The sequence below is a fragment of the Sapajus apella genome, unplaced genomic scaffold, assembly GCF_009761245.1.
Source record: "Sapajus apella isolate SASKATOON/1434 unplaced genomic scaffold, GSC_monkey_1.0 scaffold63, whole genome shotgun sequence".
NCBI lineage: Eukaryota > Metazoa > Chordata > Mammalia > Primates > Cebidae > Sapajus > Sapajus apella.
This window is the reverse complement of record NW_022437003.1, coordinates 582,550-599,488: the sequence shown is the minus strand read 5'-3', so window position 1 is coordinate 599,488 and position 16,939 is coordinate 582,550. Positions and strand designations below refer to the sequence as shown.

Sequence of the window (16,939 nt, the reverse complement as noted above, 5' to 3'; positions counted from 1 at the left end):
GAGTAGCTGGGACTACAGGCCCGCACCACCATGCCCAGCTAATGTTTTGTATTTTTAGTAGAGACGGGGTTTCACCATGTTGACCAGGATGGTCTCGATCTCTTGACCTCGTGATCCACCCGCCTCGGCCTCCCAAAGTGCTGGGATTACAGGCTTGAGCCGCCGCGCCCAGCCGGTTTGCTGATGTTTTTAAGTCAGTTTTAATGCCTCCATTCAGTTTCCATTTGCTTTGCAAGACCTCAGGCTAACGGCTTCCTCCTGTTTTGCTTTAACATGTCAAAACCATAATTCATTTTCATTTTACTTTACTGGTATTAATAGAAGTAAATTCACATTTTTGTTGTTATTCAGAAAGTCAGTTTAATTGGCAACCTATTTGTGATGGTGCATAAAATAACGTATGTTAATCATTAGCATCTTAGATTAGATGAAATATGTTAACTCTATTAAGCTTTATTTACACTCAAGCATCTTCTAATGATGTGGATTCTTTAAGAAATTTGTCCTTGGTGATTTCATCCTTGTCTGAACACCATAGAGTGTCCTTTTAAATCCTAGACGGTGTAGCCCACTCCACACAAAAGTTATATGGTATAGCCTACTGCTCCCAGGCTACAAACCTGTACAGCACGTCTCTGTACTGAATCCTGTAGTCAGTTGTCACACCATGGTGACTGTGGATTGTGATCCCAAAATATCTGCGTCAGGTCTCAGTCAATTGAGAACGCTTATTTTGCCAAGATTAAGGACATGCCCGTGACACAGCCTCAGGAGGTCCTGACAACATGGGCCCGAGGTGGTCAGGGTAGAGCTTGCTTTTATACATTTTAGAGAGGCAGGAGACACCAATCAATATGTGTAAGATGTACAGTCGTTTGGTTCAGAAAGGTGGAACAACTAGAAGTAGGAAGCGGGGGTGCTTCTAGGTCAGAAGTAGATAAAACAAAAGGTTGCATTCTTTTGAATCCTTGATCAGCCTTCCACTGAATACAATTTAGCCTGGCTCAGTGAATCTGCATTTTTACATATACAGTAGGGCAGAGGAATGGTGTGACCTTGGCCCACCACAACCTCCGCCTCCCAGGTTCAAGTGATTATCTTGCCTCAGCCTCCCGAGCAGCTGGGATTACAGGCATGTACCACCATGCCTGGGTAATTTTTGTATTTTTAGTAGAGATGGGCATCCAACATGCCCAGCCTACTATCGGTATATTTGCTGCGGTTGAGTATCTGTTCAGATACCTACCCAGTCTTAAAATCTCGTATGTATTGTGTAAATATCATCTCACGTCTGCCTTGTCTTTTTGTTCTCTGAATACAGTTTTTCACAGTAGAATATTTAGTTTTATAAAGTCTGTTATCAATATTTTCATGAATTGGCATTTGATGTTGTGTGTTAAAACTCAACACCAAACCCAATGTCATCTAGATTTTCTTTTAGATTTTTTATAGTTTTGCATTTAAAATTACAGTCTCTGGACTATTTTGAGTAGGTTTTTGTTTTTCTTATTTTGTGTATATATTCATTTCATTCTACATGGCTTCCAAAGTCTTCCATCACCATTTTTGGGAAGGATATGGCTACAGTGGGCTTCATTTTGGCTTGAGTTTCCAAAATTATTACATTGAATAAACTGAATATTGAATTTTATTTGTATTTCAGGACAGCCAGGCGGGGGGTGCACATCTGCGGAGAAACTGAGCAAGTGTCTGTGCTGAGCTCTGGCGCCACCAGAGGGCGCACGAACCCACCCCGACCAACTTCCCTCTGAGGTACCAGGGCAGCATGAGGGTCGTGTCAACAAGAATAAGTCTTGTTCATTGGTGAGTAAAAAGCTTCCTTGCCACGGCCCTGAGTGCAGAGAAGAGAGTCTTTAGAGTACTCAGCAAAGGAAGAAATTCATCTAGAAAAATGAAATCCCCAAATCCCATCATTACAACTACACCCTGATATCATTGTCAACATTGCAGACACAGTGGCTGCTAAGATACGTTCTCACAGTGGCCTCTAATATAATAATCACCCCGTGCCCTAACGCCAATATAATATCCACACCACACTTTAATGCTGATCTGATATCCACACCACTGCTTCTAATACCAATGTAGTACTATCCACATGGTTTCCTGATGTTAATGTAATATCTGCACTGTTCTCCAACACCAGTATAATATGTACACCATGCCCTAACACTAGTATCCACACCATGCCGTAACACTAATGTATCCACACAGCAGCCTCTAATACTAATAACTATAATAATATCTACTAAGTGGAGTCTGTTGACCTTGAGGCTTTTATAAGGGTTCACAGCTTTGGATGAAGCGTAGCCTCCATAGTGGATTTTGGTGATGTCTCTGCTTTTCTGGGATAGTATTGATATGGTTGTTTTAAAAAGTAATTTACTTTTTAATAATGTCATACTTCTAGGAAACTTCCAGTAGCAGTGCAAAATATAACCTGTTTCTTAGAGTCCCCAGCAGTTATTGCTGTACCAGATTTGCAGCGTCACACAAAATACTCCAGTATATTTTACCCAAAGCATGGAAACTCTCCTAGGTTACCGCCACATAACCCCTAGATCAGGAAATCAGCATGGTTCCTACATGATAATTCAGTTCACAAACTCATTTCACTTTTACCTCCTGCCCCGCTTGGGAGTATAATGTGTTTTTTCATTTGGATCCAGTTTTCCTGACAGTGTTCCCAAGACTTTCCTGCATATTTATGATCTTGACACATTTAAAGAGCATAAAAGTTTTTGTTTCAACACCTATTTTCAGGTCTTTGGGGTATATACCTAGGAATGGAATCACTGAGTCATACGGTAAATCTATTTGTAACCATTTGAAGGAACTCCAGATTATCTGACATAGGCTGCACCATTTCATATTGTCACAGCAGTGTTTAATAGTTCAAGTTTCCGCACATCTTTGTCAACACTTGTTTATTTTTAGTATGACTATTCTAGTATGAGTTAAGGGGTATCTCTTTCTGGTTTGAATTATGACTAATGATGCTAAGCATCTCTCAAGTGCTTGCTGGTGAAGTGTGTATTAAAGTGCTTCATTAGTTTTTAGATTGGGTTGTGTTTGTTGTTGAATTGTAAAAGTTATTGATACATTCTGGATAAGAGGCACTTATGAAGTATCTACTGTGCAGATTTTTTCTTCCATTCTGTGGGTTACTGGAACATAATAAGAGTTTGTGTGTGGTCTCTGCCCCAGTGTCCTGAGGCAGAGCGCTAAGGCTTTGTAATGTATGAAGTGACGTGTCTTTGTATGCTAATGAGATGACTGATGGCTGGGGGCAACTGGACAGCCTCAGTGGGGCTGGTTGTCAAAAAAACCAACCTTGCCATAAGAAGATTTGAAATTTCAGCCTCACTCCCATCTCTGTGAAAGTTAGAGGTGCTGATGGTTGAGCTGAATACCTAACGGCACTGTTGGGAACATGCTAACACAGTGGTCCTCAAGCTTTTTGACACCAGGGACTGGTTTTGTGAAAGACAGTGTTTCTATGGCCCCGGGTGGGGTGCATGGATTTGGGATGATTCAGGCACGTTACATTTATTGTACATGTTTTATTATTACAGTGTAATGTGTAATGAAATAATGATTTCAGATTGTCTTGCTACAATTGGATGGTCCCATCTAGGGGTGATGGGAGGCGGTGACAGATCATCAGATATTAGATTCTCATAAGGAGCATGCAGCCCAGATCCCTCTCATGCACAGTTAACAAAAGGGTTCCCGCTTCTATGAGAATCTAATGCCACTGTTGATCTCTCAGGAGGCGGAATTCAACCTGTTGTAACCGAGCCAGAGCGAAATCGCCACTGAGACAAAGACTAGGCCAAACGAGAAGGTCGTTACTCCCGGCGGCCATGGAGGACTCGCGTCTCTCTAACCCGCGGCCATGAAATGAGGGTGTCTAGACCTTTTATGCCTATAAACCACCTCCTGGGCAGGGATGGGGGTGAAAGGCTTCGGACATTCCGAGGGCCAGGGAACTTTGGACATTCCGATTGTTACTTAAGTGGTTCACAGAAGTCAAGATAAGCATTAGTTTACACATTGCCTGGGTAGGGTGGAAGTTACAGACCCTAGTTACTTATTATAAGTCGCAGGGGCCAAGATGGCATGGGTTTGGACTGCTTGCTTGTCACATCAGGGTTACAGAGAGCAGTTTCCACAGAAAGTGAGGTATGGTTGAGGTATGTAGTTTTATGGGGCTTTTACCATGTCACACTGCAGCCATCCTAACCATCCCCACTCCACCAACAGACCCAAAAGCAGTGTGGTCTCGGGGTAACTTTACTATTTTATTTGGGCTTATCACCAGTTAGGCTAATATAGATGGTCTCTGACTTATGGTGGTTTGACTGATGATGTTTCAGCTTTATGATGGTGCCAAGGTGATACACAATCAGTAGAAACCATCCTTTGGGTTTTGAATTTGGGTCTTTTCCTGGGCTTGTGGTATGCTGTACAATACTCTTGTGGTGCTGGGCAGCAGAAGTGAGCAGAGCCCCAAGTCAGCCAGGTATCACCAGGATAAGCGCCCAATACTCTACAGTGTACTGTGGTGTCTGATGATTGTGCCCAACCCTCGGCCAACACACGCGTTCTCAGGATGTTTAAGGTAGGCTAGGCTAGGCTATGATGTTCAGTAGATTAATTAAATGCATTTTTGACTTAGGTATACATATAGAGATATATAGATACAGACATATCTATAGGGTTGGGCGCAGTGGCTACACCTGTCATCCCAGCACTTTGGGAAGCTGGGCTGGTGGATCACCTGAGCTCAGGAGTTTGAGACCAGTCTGGGCAACAGGATGAAACCTTGTCTTTACTAAAAATAGAAAAAATTAGGTGGGCATGCTGGCGCACGCTTGTGATCCAAGCTACTTGGGAGGCTGAGGCACAAGAATTGCTTGAACCTGGGAGGTGGAGGTTGCTGTGAGCCAAGATCACACCACTGCACTCAGACCTGGGTGACATAGGGAGACTCTGTCTCAAAAAAACAAAAGATACATCTATAGATAGATATACATATGTTGATATATATAGACATATAGATATGGGTATATCTATAGATATATGTAGATAGATAGATCTAAATGTGTGTGTATATCTATGTATATATGCACTTTTTTTTTGAGACAGGACCTCATTTTGTCACCCAGGCTAGAGTGCTGTGGTGTAATCTCGGCTCACTGCATCCTTGACTTCCTGGCCTCAAGGGATCCTCCTTCCCCAACCTCTTGAGTAGCTGGGAATACAGGCATGCCACCAAGCCCAGTAAATTTTATTTTATTTTATTTTTGAAACAGGATCTCACTATGTTGCCCAGGCTGCTCTCAAACTCCTAGGCTCAAGTAATCCTCCCACCTCAGCCTCCCAAAGTGCTGGGATTACAGGCATAAGCCACTATGCCTGGCCAGGTATTTTCAATTTACAATGGGTTTATCTGGATGTAACTCCGTCACAAATTGAGGACCACCTGGATGTACTAAGAGGAGAGAAAGGGCCTGCCCTCCTTAGTCTTGTTTGCGGGCTCCTCCTCCACCTCGGTGGTGTTGTCTGATGAGCCTTGGAGATGGTCCTGGGCCTTCTTCTCCCCTCTCTCCCTAGGCAATCTCCTGCATTCCAAGGCCCCCCTTAGAAACTATATGCCAAAACCCCTACATTTCTATACCTAGTGTAGACTTACTTTCTTCCCAGGTCCAGACCAATGTACCCAACTGTTTTTATTACTATTATTGAGATGGAGTCTTACTCTGTTGCCTAGGCTGGAGTGCAGTGGCCCCATCTTGGTCCACTGCAACCTCCACCTCCTGGGTTCAAGCGATTCTCCTGCCTTAGCCTCCTAACTGGGATTACAGGCGCAGTCCACCACGCCTGGCTAACTTTTTGTATTTTTAGTAGAGATGGGGTTTCATCTTGTTTTTCAGGCTGGTCTCGAATTCCTGACCTCATGATCCACCTGCCTCGGCCTCCCAAAGTGCTGGGATTACAGGTGTGAGCCACCACACCCAGCTTATTATTATTATTTGGTTGTTTGTTTGAAATGGAGTCTTGCTCTGTTGCTCAGGCTGGAGTTTAGTGGCATGATTTTGGCTCACTGCAACCTTCACCTCCCAGGTTCAAGCAATTCTTCTGCCTTAGCCTCATAAGTAGCTGGGATTACAGTGCATGCCAGCACATCTAGCTAATTTTTGCGTTTTTTTGTAGAGACGGGGTTTTCCCCATGTTGCCCAGGCTGGTCTCAGACTCCTGACCTTAACTGATCCACCCACCCACCTCAGCCTCCCAAAGTGCTAGGATTACATACATGAGCCACTGTACCTAGGCCACCTGTTTATTCTGTTGGATATTTATGTGGCAATCTCAAATTAAACAAGCTCAAATGGAAGTCCCAATCTAAGCCATCACTTCCTCCAGGGTTCCCTGATTCAGCACATGGCATCATAATGCAGCATCTTGCTCCTGCTAGAACGATACAATAGGTTTCGTCTTTATCTTCCGTTATGAACTGAATTGTGTTCCCTTATAAAATCCATATGGTGAAACCCTAACCCCCAGTATCTCAGAATGTCACTGAATTTGGAGAAGGGCCTTTAAAGAGGTAAAAGCCTTATCTCCAGGTGGGGTTAACTGTATTAGGGTGGGCCCTAACGCAATCTAATGGGTGCCTTTAAAAGAAGGCGAGATGAGGACACCAAGAGATACCAGGGATGTGTGCACAGACGAAAGCCCATGTGAGCGCACAGAATATTGACATCCACAAACCAGGAAGAGAGGTCTCAAATGAAGCCAACCCTTGATTTTGTAACCTTGATCTTGCACTACTAACTCCCAGAGCTGTGAGAAAAATAATTTCTGTTGTTTATGCTACCCAGTGTGTGATATTGTGTTACAACAGCGCTAGCAACCTAATATACCTTCTTCCTCTAATTAATCATCAAGTCCTACTTACTCTGCTTCCTATCTCTTTAGGCTAACCTCACCATATCCATTGCACCTGCCCTAGCCCAAGCCCCTGTCAAGTATTTTACGGATGCCTGCTACATGTAGCCTTCCAAAGGTCTCTCTGCGTTCACTCTCACCTCTCTATAATCCAGCCTCCAAAGGGAGGCCAGAGCAATCATTTAAAAATGAAAGTAGAATCTCGCTGGACACAGTGGCTTACGCCTGTAATCCCAAAGTGCTGATTTTGGGAGACTGAGGCAGGCAGATCACGAGTTCAAGAGATCAAGACCATCCTGGACAACATGGTGAAACCTCCTCTCTACTAAAAATACAAAAAGTAGCTGGGCATGGTGGTGCACACCTGTGGTCCCAGCTACTCGGGAGGCTGAGGCAGGAGAATCGCTTAAACCCGGAAGGCCGAGGTTGCAAAACCTCTGGTTTTCGAGCCCATTCATACCCATCTCCCTCTACTCAACCAAGAAGGGTATACAAGCATCTGGACCTTACTGAGTTGTTGAGTAATCATCTGGACCTTATTCAGTTATTGGGTAATCACTCTTCTGTGATTTTTCCCTATGCACATTAAGTAAACTTCGTATGCTTTTTTCTTCTACCAATCTGTCTACTCAGTTCATTCTAGAAACCTTCAGAGGGAGAAAGTGGGGGCCTTCCCTCTTGCTCCCTGCGCCGCGTTAAATTTAAATATAAATTAAATTATTTGGGAATGAGTAAGCTGCTCATTTCCAAACTGCAATTTTCATAGGTATGAAAATTCTCCACAAACCGCAAAGCCACTGCATTCCAAGGGCCCAAGAACCTAGGTTGGACAGCTCACTTAGCGCAGGTAAACGTGTTCCACAGGTGTTCCACCCATCTCCCAGCGCGCCTGCCCCCTCACTTAGGTACAGGACCAGGTGCAGGTACGGGGAGGAAGGCCAACGTCTATTGGCCACGGACTCAAGAGGCACGCCCACAGGCACCTTCCGAGCATGCGTGGGGACGTAGCACGCAGGCGCGGCACGCCCCGCCCCGCGCATGCCTGGTGCAAAGCGTCTTCAGGTCGGGCGGTAGATCCGGGCGAGTGCTGCAGTCCCGGCGGCCGCCGTCCGGCATGCAGGTCTGGGGTCTGGCCGCTGCCTGCACCTCGCTCCGGCACCATGGAATGCCTGCGGAGTTTGCCCTGCCTCCTGCCTCGCGCGGTGGGACTTCCCCGGCGGAAGCTGTGTACCCTGGCCTTGGACTTGACCTCTGTGCCTCGTCCCGTTGCTGCGTGCTGCCGCGCCGCCGACCTGGTTGGAAAGAGCCGGGCGGCGCAGCTTTGCGGGCCCGGCAGGCTCCGTATGGCAGGTACTTGCCCCTCGGCGCCCACAGTCGTGGGACGCTGGTTTTGCCCCAACTACCTTGCGCGGCGCGGCTGTTGCTCCCCGTGTCCTGTGAGCTTGCGCAGGCCCAGCTGCGTCCCACCTGCCCCCCACCTGCCCAGAATGCGACCTTGCTGTGTGCGCAGTGCCCTGCCGGGATCTGAGCGGCCAGCTCTCCGCCTTCTCCCCCACAGCCCTTGCTGCAGATTTTGTAACCGTGGGAACAACCCAGGAATCGTTTACAGGCGGTGCTCACGTTAGTTAACACCCCGCTTAAGTGCTCTTGTGAGAGGCTTTTTGTTGTGTTTTTGAGACAGGGGCTCACTGTGTTGTCCAGGCTGGACTCGAACTCCTAACCCCAAGCCATTTTTCTGCATTAGCCTCCTAAAGCGCGGGGATTACCGGCGTGACCCCTGACACCTGGCTGAGAGGTGTTTTTTTTTTTTTTTTTTTTTTGTTTGTTTGTTTGTTTGTTTGTTTTGAGACGGAGTTTCGCTCTTGTTACCCAGGCTGGAGTGCAATGGCGCGATCTCGGCTCACCGCAACTTCCGCCTCCCGGGTTCAGGCAATTCTCCTGCCCCAGCCTCCTGAGTCGCCGGGATTACAGGCACACGCCACCATGCCCAGCTAATTTTTTGTATTTTTAGTAGAGACAGGGTTTCACCATGTTGACCAGGATGGTCTCGATCTCTTGACCTCGTGATCCACCCGCCTCGGCCTCCCAAAGTGCTGGGATTACAGGCTTGAGCCACCGCGCCCGGCCTGAGAGGTGTTTTTAAACAAGGATTTCATCTTACTGTTCCGAAGTTATAAGCATTCATTTCTCTTCCCTGTCTTCTGTTTCGTCCTTATGGACACATTTATACAGTTATTCAGTTGCTGAGATTGAGGACGCACCTAGAAGTGAGGCTGAAGACTGAGTTGCTTCTGAGAACGACTTGACTTTATTTTCCAATACAGTACTGTATGAGTAAACAGCCAGGGAGATCAGATTGAGGGAAAAAAAGAAATTTTAGTTGCTGTTTATTTTTTCACCAAATGTTGAAGCATGGTGAAAAGTTAAGATTTTCACAAATGTGAGTGCAAATATTTGAGGAATAAAAGGTGTGGAAATCAGTGACTTTATCGAGAATATAGCAGTGTTCTCAAATTATGTTTTCTCAGTTGTGCTCTCAAAAGCCTCCCACAGTAACTCCTCCTCACCACGTCCTTACCCACTTACTAGAGAGTCTTTCTAAATTGGGTTACATGCCCTGCACCCTCCATTGATAGTGCTTGAGAATCCAGTTTTATTAAGTTGGAGAAATCTTTTACGACAAGCAGAGTCTCTATCCTGGTAAAACCCTATCTAAAATGCTAAAACATTTAAAGGCGTTTGTCATCAGCAAATGCCTTGGCGTTTATTCTTCTTATCCTTATAGTGATAGTTTGTATTTTGTAAAAGGGAAATGAAACTTAAGATATTAATAAATTACAAGAATTATTGCATGTATATAGTGGAAAAAAATTAGAAATAAGGATTTTTTTCTACAGTCTCTGGAGTCATCGTGATTACGTTGGAAGCATGAAACAACGTCCTCTGTCATTAAATGTACTTGATTACACTTCAGAGGTCACTTTGACTTAGTGTAATCACGTGTTTTCAGTAGACTAATTTGCAAATAAAGATTTGTCCTCATTCCAGTTCAGTGGGGTATTTTATAAGTATTCACTATAAAGAATATCTGTGGAGAAGAAGTAAGATCCATAGGTTTCATAATTTATAAGCCGGTCAAATAATTCTGATACTGGAATGCTTGAAAGAGGTGGTACTTAGGACATGTGTTTTCTAAAATGTATCTACTAACAAATGTGCATGAAGAGGCTTTTAAATTATGCAAAAAGGAGGACCAGACATTTTCTTAAATCTCAGAATACGATGTTGCACATTCCTTTATCCAACTCGGAGATATCAACAATAATTAGTTAAAAGGGTGATTGGAATCCATCAGTTATTTTAAAGCCTCTCCTAAGCCTTTACTTTTAAAAGTTATTCCCTGCTAAACCTAAGGTAATCACCAACAAATATTAAAATTACAACAGTATTTCTTCTTTTCTTAATAGGAAAAAGACTTAAAAATAATTTAACAGTCTGAAGGCCTCCACATAGTATGAGAGTTGTGTTTTAGCTCTGTGTGAAAACCAGTCGTATGACCACAAGGAATTTTCTTAATTTATTCTTCAGGTGAAGTGCACCGGTTTAGAACTTCTGATGCCTCTCAAGCCACTTTAGCGAGTGTAGCCCCAGTATTTACTGTGGTGAGTATGTACAGTACCTTGGAAATCAGACAGAAAGTACTTCCCATACTTATTAACTCCTTGGACTGTTGGCCAGTTTACTTATTTTGAGTTTTATAATGAATCATTATAGTTGCTTGTCCTGGCTGTTGTCCCGGGCCAGTGACCTGAGCGCCTGCTAGATTGGCTTAATAACAATCTTGAACCTTGGCTAATGACTGCAGCTCCCCTTTTAATACTAGAACAGATCAATCACAGTTTAGAGCTGCAAAGAGGCTTGAATCTGTGGTTTGCAAGATAATACGCAGGCAGAAGCATCTTGAAGGCAGCAGAGTATAGTATTTAAAAATGAATGCTTTGGGAGGTCATGAAATCTGTAACTTTTCTGTGAAATGGTTTGGGTGGCGGGAAGGTAATACATATCACACACAGGTATTTTTAGAGAAAGAGGAGGCTGTGGGGGCAAAATATTAACAAAGTTGACTGTAGGTGAAGGCTATATAGGAATTGGCTGTAATTTCCTTTATGCTTGCAACTTCTTTGTAGGCTTTTATTTAAAAAAAAAAAAAAAATGCTTATAAAAACGTGTACCTATTCTGAGCCAGACTTCCTAAATTCCAATCTCACTCTGCCTTGTATTGACTAGGTGGTCTTGGAGAGGTTAGGATAACATCTTTACACTTTAGTTTTCTCATCTGAAGACTGAGCATAACCTACCTTATAGAACTGTTATGAGGATTAAATTAACTCATATGTATAAAGCCCTTAAAGTAGTACCTCACATATACTAAGCCCCAAATATATGTCCTTATTAGGATTTTTTAGCGTTAAGAGCTTTTCTTTATAAACTGTACAGAACTAAATAACCCCTAGAACTGCATTTAAAAGTTACCACTGTTATTCATTGTTCTGGAAGAGTTGGCCAGTGTGGTTAAGAATACAAAATCAGGGCCAGGCATGGTGGCCCATGCCTGTAATCTAAGCACTTTGGAAGGCTGAGGCGGGCAGATCATTTGAGATCAGGAGATTGAGACCAGCCTGGTGAACATGGTAAAACCCCATCTCTACTAAAAATATAAAAAAATTAGCCAGGCGCGGTGGCTCATGCCTGTAATCCCAGCACTTTGGGAGGCTGAGGCAGGTGGATCACAAGGTCAAGAGATAGAGACCACCCTGGCCAACATGGTGAAACCCCGACTCTACTAAAAATACGAAAATTAGCTGGGCATGGTGGCATGCGCCTGTAGTCCCAGTTACTTGGGAGGCTGAGGTAGGAGAATTGCTTGAACCCGGGAGGTGGAGGTTGCAGTGAGCCGAGACCGCGCCACTGCACTCCAGCCTGGCACCTGGTGATAGCAAGACTCTATCTCAAAAAAAATACACACACACACACACACGTGTGTGTGTGTGTATATACAAAAAATAGCCAGTTGTGGTGGTACACGCCTGTAGTCCCAGCTATACAGGAGGCTGAGTTAGGAGAATCGCTTGACCCTGGGAGGCAGAGGTTGCAGTGAGCCAAGATTTCACCACTGCACTCCAGCCTGGGCAACAGAGCGAGACTCTGTCTCCAAAAAAAAAAAAAAAAAAAAAAAATCGTCAAATATTGAAAGTTTTTTGCAGGTGAAATAATTGCTAAGAACCCTTAAGAATTTCATGAAGCTATGGAATCTGAGAAAAAGAAATTTATGCTGTTTGAAATAGTTTAGAAAGTGAGCTGATTACAAAGTCAATATTTTTTCAATTATAATTTGTATGATTTAAAAAAAGTTTTAAGTTCCATTAAAGAAAAATATGGTATACATAAATGTTGAGATGCAGAAATTTTCACCACATGTTGCTCATTTGGAAGGAGGGAGAGTACAAAGCAGTCCGTATGTCATTAATATGTTTTATTAGGAAAACGTTTGGAAGGATATTCAGTGAAATACTAACATGATTTTCTCTAAAATTTGTCATTTCCGATAATTAATATAGTTTTATTTTACATATCCAAATTTTCTGCAGATTTATGTATTTGTGAAATATAAGGATGAAAGCTAGACTGTTACACACATACAGCTTCCTCTGATACAAATTTTCCTTTAGTGTTCTATGGAACTTATATATTCATATGAATTTTATCTTTGCTTGTGAGAAGCAAGATAAAATATATATAGTGAGTTTTTTTTGTGTGATTAACTTAGCATGCATGTTTCCGTGGTAATAACCCAAGACCTATATTGTACTTGCAACTGTATGTTAGAGTATCTTTCTGAAATATGTGTATGATAGTAAGTAGTACAGCTCAGCACATAGTGGTTTGTTAAATATTTCACAACTTCATGCTTGACTGTGGATAAACATCACAGAAAGAGATTCCCCTACTTTACAGGAAATAGGTGCATTATCTGTATCAAATCCTCCTTCAAACTATCAGAAAAGGTTCTGTAAATCTTTCCTTTTTTTTGGAGAGAGAGTCTCGCTCTGTCGCCCAGTCTGGAGTACGGTGGCACAATCTCAGCTCACCACAACCTCTACCTCCTGGGTTCAAGCCAATTCTCCTGCCTCAGCCTCCTGAGTAACTGGGATTAGAGGCGTGTGCCACCACACCCGGATGATTTTTGTATTTTTAAAAGAGATGGGGTTTCACCATGTTGGCCAGGCTGGTCTCAAACTCCTGACCTCAGGTGATCTGCCGACCTCTGCCTCTCAAAGTGCTGGGATTACAGGCGTGAGCCATCACGGCCAGCCAAGTTTCTGTAAATCTTTGTTGATTTTGCAATACCCACCAAAGAGATTTTATTTTAGCCTCATGCAGACATTTAGATTCACAAGACAGGCCATACTTGGTCCCAGTCTCCTCAGAAGGATAAGGGACAAGAGAAACAGCAGGGTAGTGTTAGGTGTTTCCTCTTCCAAAGAAGTCTTTGCAGCCATCCAAGGGCTTCTTCGTCCTCTGAGAGGTCACCCAGTTACAAGGAGGTAAGATTCTCAAAGGTGGGTGTGAGATTCACCTTGGCTCGAATTCCCATGCGCCACAGTGCCAGTATCTCTTGTAACCATCTCAGAGGCACAGCTTATTCTGGTCATGTCAACTAGAGCCACCACGATCAGGAAAGGGCAGAGAGAGATACTGCTTCCGCCTGATGTCTGTAATTTGTTCATCGTCTTCCCAGCCTAGCGCAGTCTACCAGTCAGTGGTCATTTTTACCATAAGGAATGTTTCCTAGTAACACAACTGATGATACTCCTTTACCAAATTTCTTTTTTATTAATTTTTAGAAATTATTTTTATTTTTCTTTTACTTTTTCTTTTTCTACCACTATAGTAATGAGGACCTTTATCAAATTTCTAGAGGAACCAAATTTCTAGAAAGTTAAGCCCAGGTCTGATTTTTCCTAACAAAGGAAAAAAGGATTTTTTTTAAACCCTTAACTTATAACTGGATTTAATTTTTAAAAAGTCAGTAATGGTTTCTATTTGCATTTTAACATTTTGGGGCTATTACTCACAATACCATTAGTAGCATACTAATTTGAAAGAAAATAATAATTTCTTTTATTCTCTATCTTCAGACAAAATTTGACAAACAGGGAAATGTTACGTCTTTTGGTGAGTATCTGATTAGTATTCTCAATCATTTTCTTAAACATTTAGTGAGTGAATCTGATGGAAATCAAGAAACTGTAGTTTTTGAGTAGAATATTCTTTGCATATGCAGGTGCGTTGAAAGAGGTCTTTCTTCAGCATTTGTCCATCAGTCTTAATTGGAGCCAGCAATACTCATACTGTGCATATTCTCCCAGAATTGTTTTCTTCTAGCAGGAGCCACGTTTCACTCCAACAGGCCGTTGAAGGAATATTTGGGAGAGCAGAGGCTCTCCCCTCTGGGGTAGGGCTGGAGCCCAGAGACACACTCTTTTTCTCTTTTGTCTCTGTTGTTAGTGTCCCTTTCACTGCCGGCATTCATGCTCCTGAAGCATGTTTAAGGCGGAGTCACATAATATCAGTGACGTTGCATTGGGTGACAAAAGACGAACAGGGATAGGTCACTGCATGGCAGTCACATGGAACTCTGCCGCTGAGGGCTCTCTGTGGACAGCTACTTGAAAAAGTGAAAGTAGGTATTACTTTACTGTGTGACTTGAAATCCGAGTTTCAGATCTCCCCTGAGAATGAATCAGTCTCAGGTAATAAATTCAGTTTTTCCCATTTTTATGTTAGTCCAAGAACAAAGAAAATCAGGCTTATCTGTTCACATATATAAAAATACTGAAGGTGATGTTCTAGTGAGAAAAAATACAAAATGTAGTTGTGTACAGTTTATAGAACGATAACCTGTCTCTAGAACTGGAAATGTATAGGTTCTAATGATGCATAGTTGTGGTTTCTATATTGGTCTCAAAGGAGTGAGAAGTTTATGAGGTATAGATAAAATCATTAGATCAACTATATTTAGCCCAAGTATGTTTCCTAGGTAAAAATGGATATTATAAAGATTTAATTTTACTTTTTATTTCTGGTAGTAACCAATAATTAGGTTGATGGTGGTGGGAGGACTGCTCTGAGGGAAAAATATAAGCCACTTAATATATTGGTTTAGCCCTCTCTTTTTATTTCTTTTATAGAAAGGAAGAAAACTGAATTACACCAAGAGTTAGGTCTTCAAGCCAGAGATTTGAGATTTCAGCATGTAATGAGTATCACAACTAGAAACAATAGGATTATCATGAGAATGGAGGTAAAATATCTTACTTTCATCTGTGTTTCTCCAATACAGTCTTATAAAAGTTACCTTCTAATTTCCTTGATCAGTATTTGGGTTAAAAGTAATTTTGAAATAAAAATAACTACATGAAACAGGATATTTTATAGCTTAATGTGGTATTATGAGTAGAGCTCATTTTACATGGATTATATATAACACTGCTGTGTTTTAAGTTGGAAAAGTTCTGACTGTGGTGTTCATTCTCACCGTTGGAATTTAGTCTCTAATTCTGGAAACTATAAGACAATCCTGATTTACAATAGATATATTTCCAATTGTGCGCAGTTACATGTAATTATAGTATAACCTCAGCTACCAAAAATGTATTCTGGCTTTCCAAATGGCACAGGAATAGACTTTAAATTTTATAGCCTTAATTTAAATTTTTTTAATGGAAAACTTGTGAACTCTCTACCTATTCAGAGCATGCCAAATATTATTTTACTTTCTTCAGTGAGTTAACATGGATATCAGTTAAGTTTGTGGCCTAATGTTTAGGTTCAAAAATAGGTGACGAGACACAAGACTCAATGGGATTGGCCCTGTAGTGGGCATGGGACTTTCTTTTCTTCAAAAAGTCTTTGATGGCAGATTTTTTTTCAGTTTTCTAGAATTAATCAAAATAACAAAAAATGGGCCAGTAGTGGTGACATGTGCCCGTAGTCCCATCGACTCAGCAGGCTGAAGTGGGAGGGTTGCTTGAGACCAGGAGTTTGTGACCAGCCTGGGCAACATAGCAAGATTCCATCTCAGTAAATAAATAATACTTTATCAAAAATGGAAGCAGTCTTCTCCCAAGTGATTTTCTCTAGAAATATTCTTTACTCTTGGGATCAGTAGCTAGGATTCTTCATTGTCTCTTTTGTGAAGAGATACACAGGTATGTGAAAAAGCAAATTTAGCAGAATGATAATTATATAATGTAACTGGTGGGTATGTGGTGTTCACTTAAATCTTTCAACTTTTCTGTATAATAATTTGCATGAGGCCAGTGCATTGGCTCCCAGCACTTTGGGAGTCCGAGGCGGGTGGATCACCTGAGGTCAGGAGTTCAAGACCAGCCTGACCAACATGGTGAAACCCTGTCTCTACTAAAAAATAAACAATTAGCCAGGCATGGTGGCAGGTGCCTGTAGTCCCAGCTACTGGGGAGGCTGAGGCAGGAGAATTGCTTGAACCCAGGTGACAGAGGTTGCAGTGAGCTGAGATCATGCCATTGCATTCCAGCCTGGGCGACAGAGCAAGACTTCATCTTAAAAAAAAAAAACAAAAAAGTTTTCATGATAGACTGCTGGAAAAATGTAAAAATAGAAAATTAATTTCTATATCATGATAGAGTTGCTATCTTTATCTACTTTTAATATAAAAGATACCAGTCTTTTTAGGAAAAATTCTAATTTCATACTGTTCTGAATTAAAGTAGTAAGGCCGTATTTCATCTTCTTAATTTCAGATTTGGTTTATATGCTTCAGTGTTGTTTTAAAAAGGAAACTTCCATTCTAGCCAAACTTATTATGATTAAATCTTTTATCTTTTCTTTCTTCCTTTTTTTTTTTTTTTTTTTTTTTTTT

General features: G+C 42.1%; 1 protein-coding gene and 1 long non-coding RNA gene across 2 annotated transcripts in view; both read left to right on the top strand.

Moving 5' to 3' along the window:
• The first annotated feature begins 8,014 nt into the window (after positions 1-8,014).
• The window catches only part of MRS2 (magnesium transporter MRS2), a 22,870-nt gene continuing 13,945 nt past the window's right edge, over positions 8,015-16,939 (top strand). The window contains exons 1-4 of the mRNA XM_032247627.1: positions 8,015-8,325; positions 10,564-10,637; positions 14,175-14,211; positions 15,228-15,340. Of these exons, the coding sequence (XP_032103518.1) occupies positions 8,136-8,325; positions 10,564-10,637; positions 14,175-14,211; positions 15,228-15,340 (414 nt within the window). The 5' untranslated portion in view covers positions 8,015-8,135. The remainder of the gene's footprint in view (positions 8,326-10,563; positions 10,638-14,174; positions 14,212-15,227; positions 15,341-16,939) is intronic.
• Positions 8,347-9,337, top strand: LOC116529721. The gene is made up of 2 exons (XR_004259629.1): positions 8,347-8,770; positions 9,109-9,337. It is a non-coding gene; the product is annotated as an uncharacterized LOC116529721 (long non-coding RNA).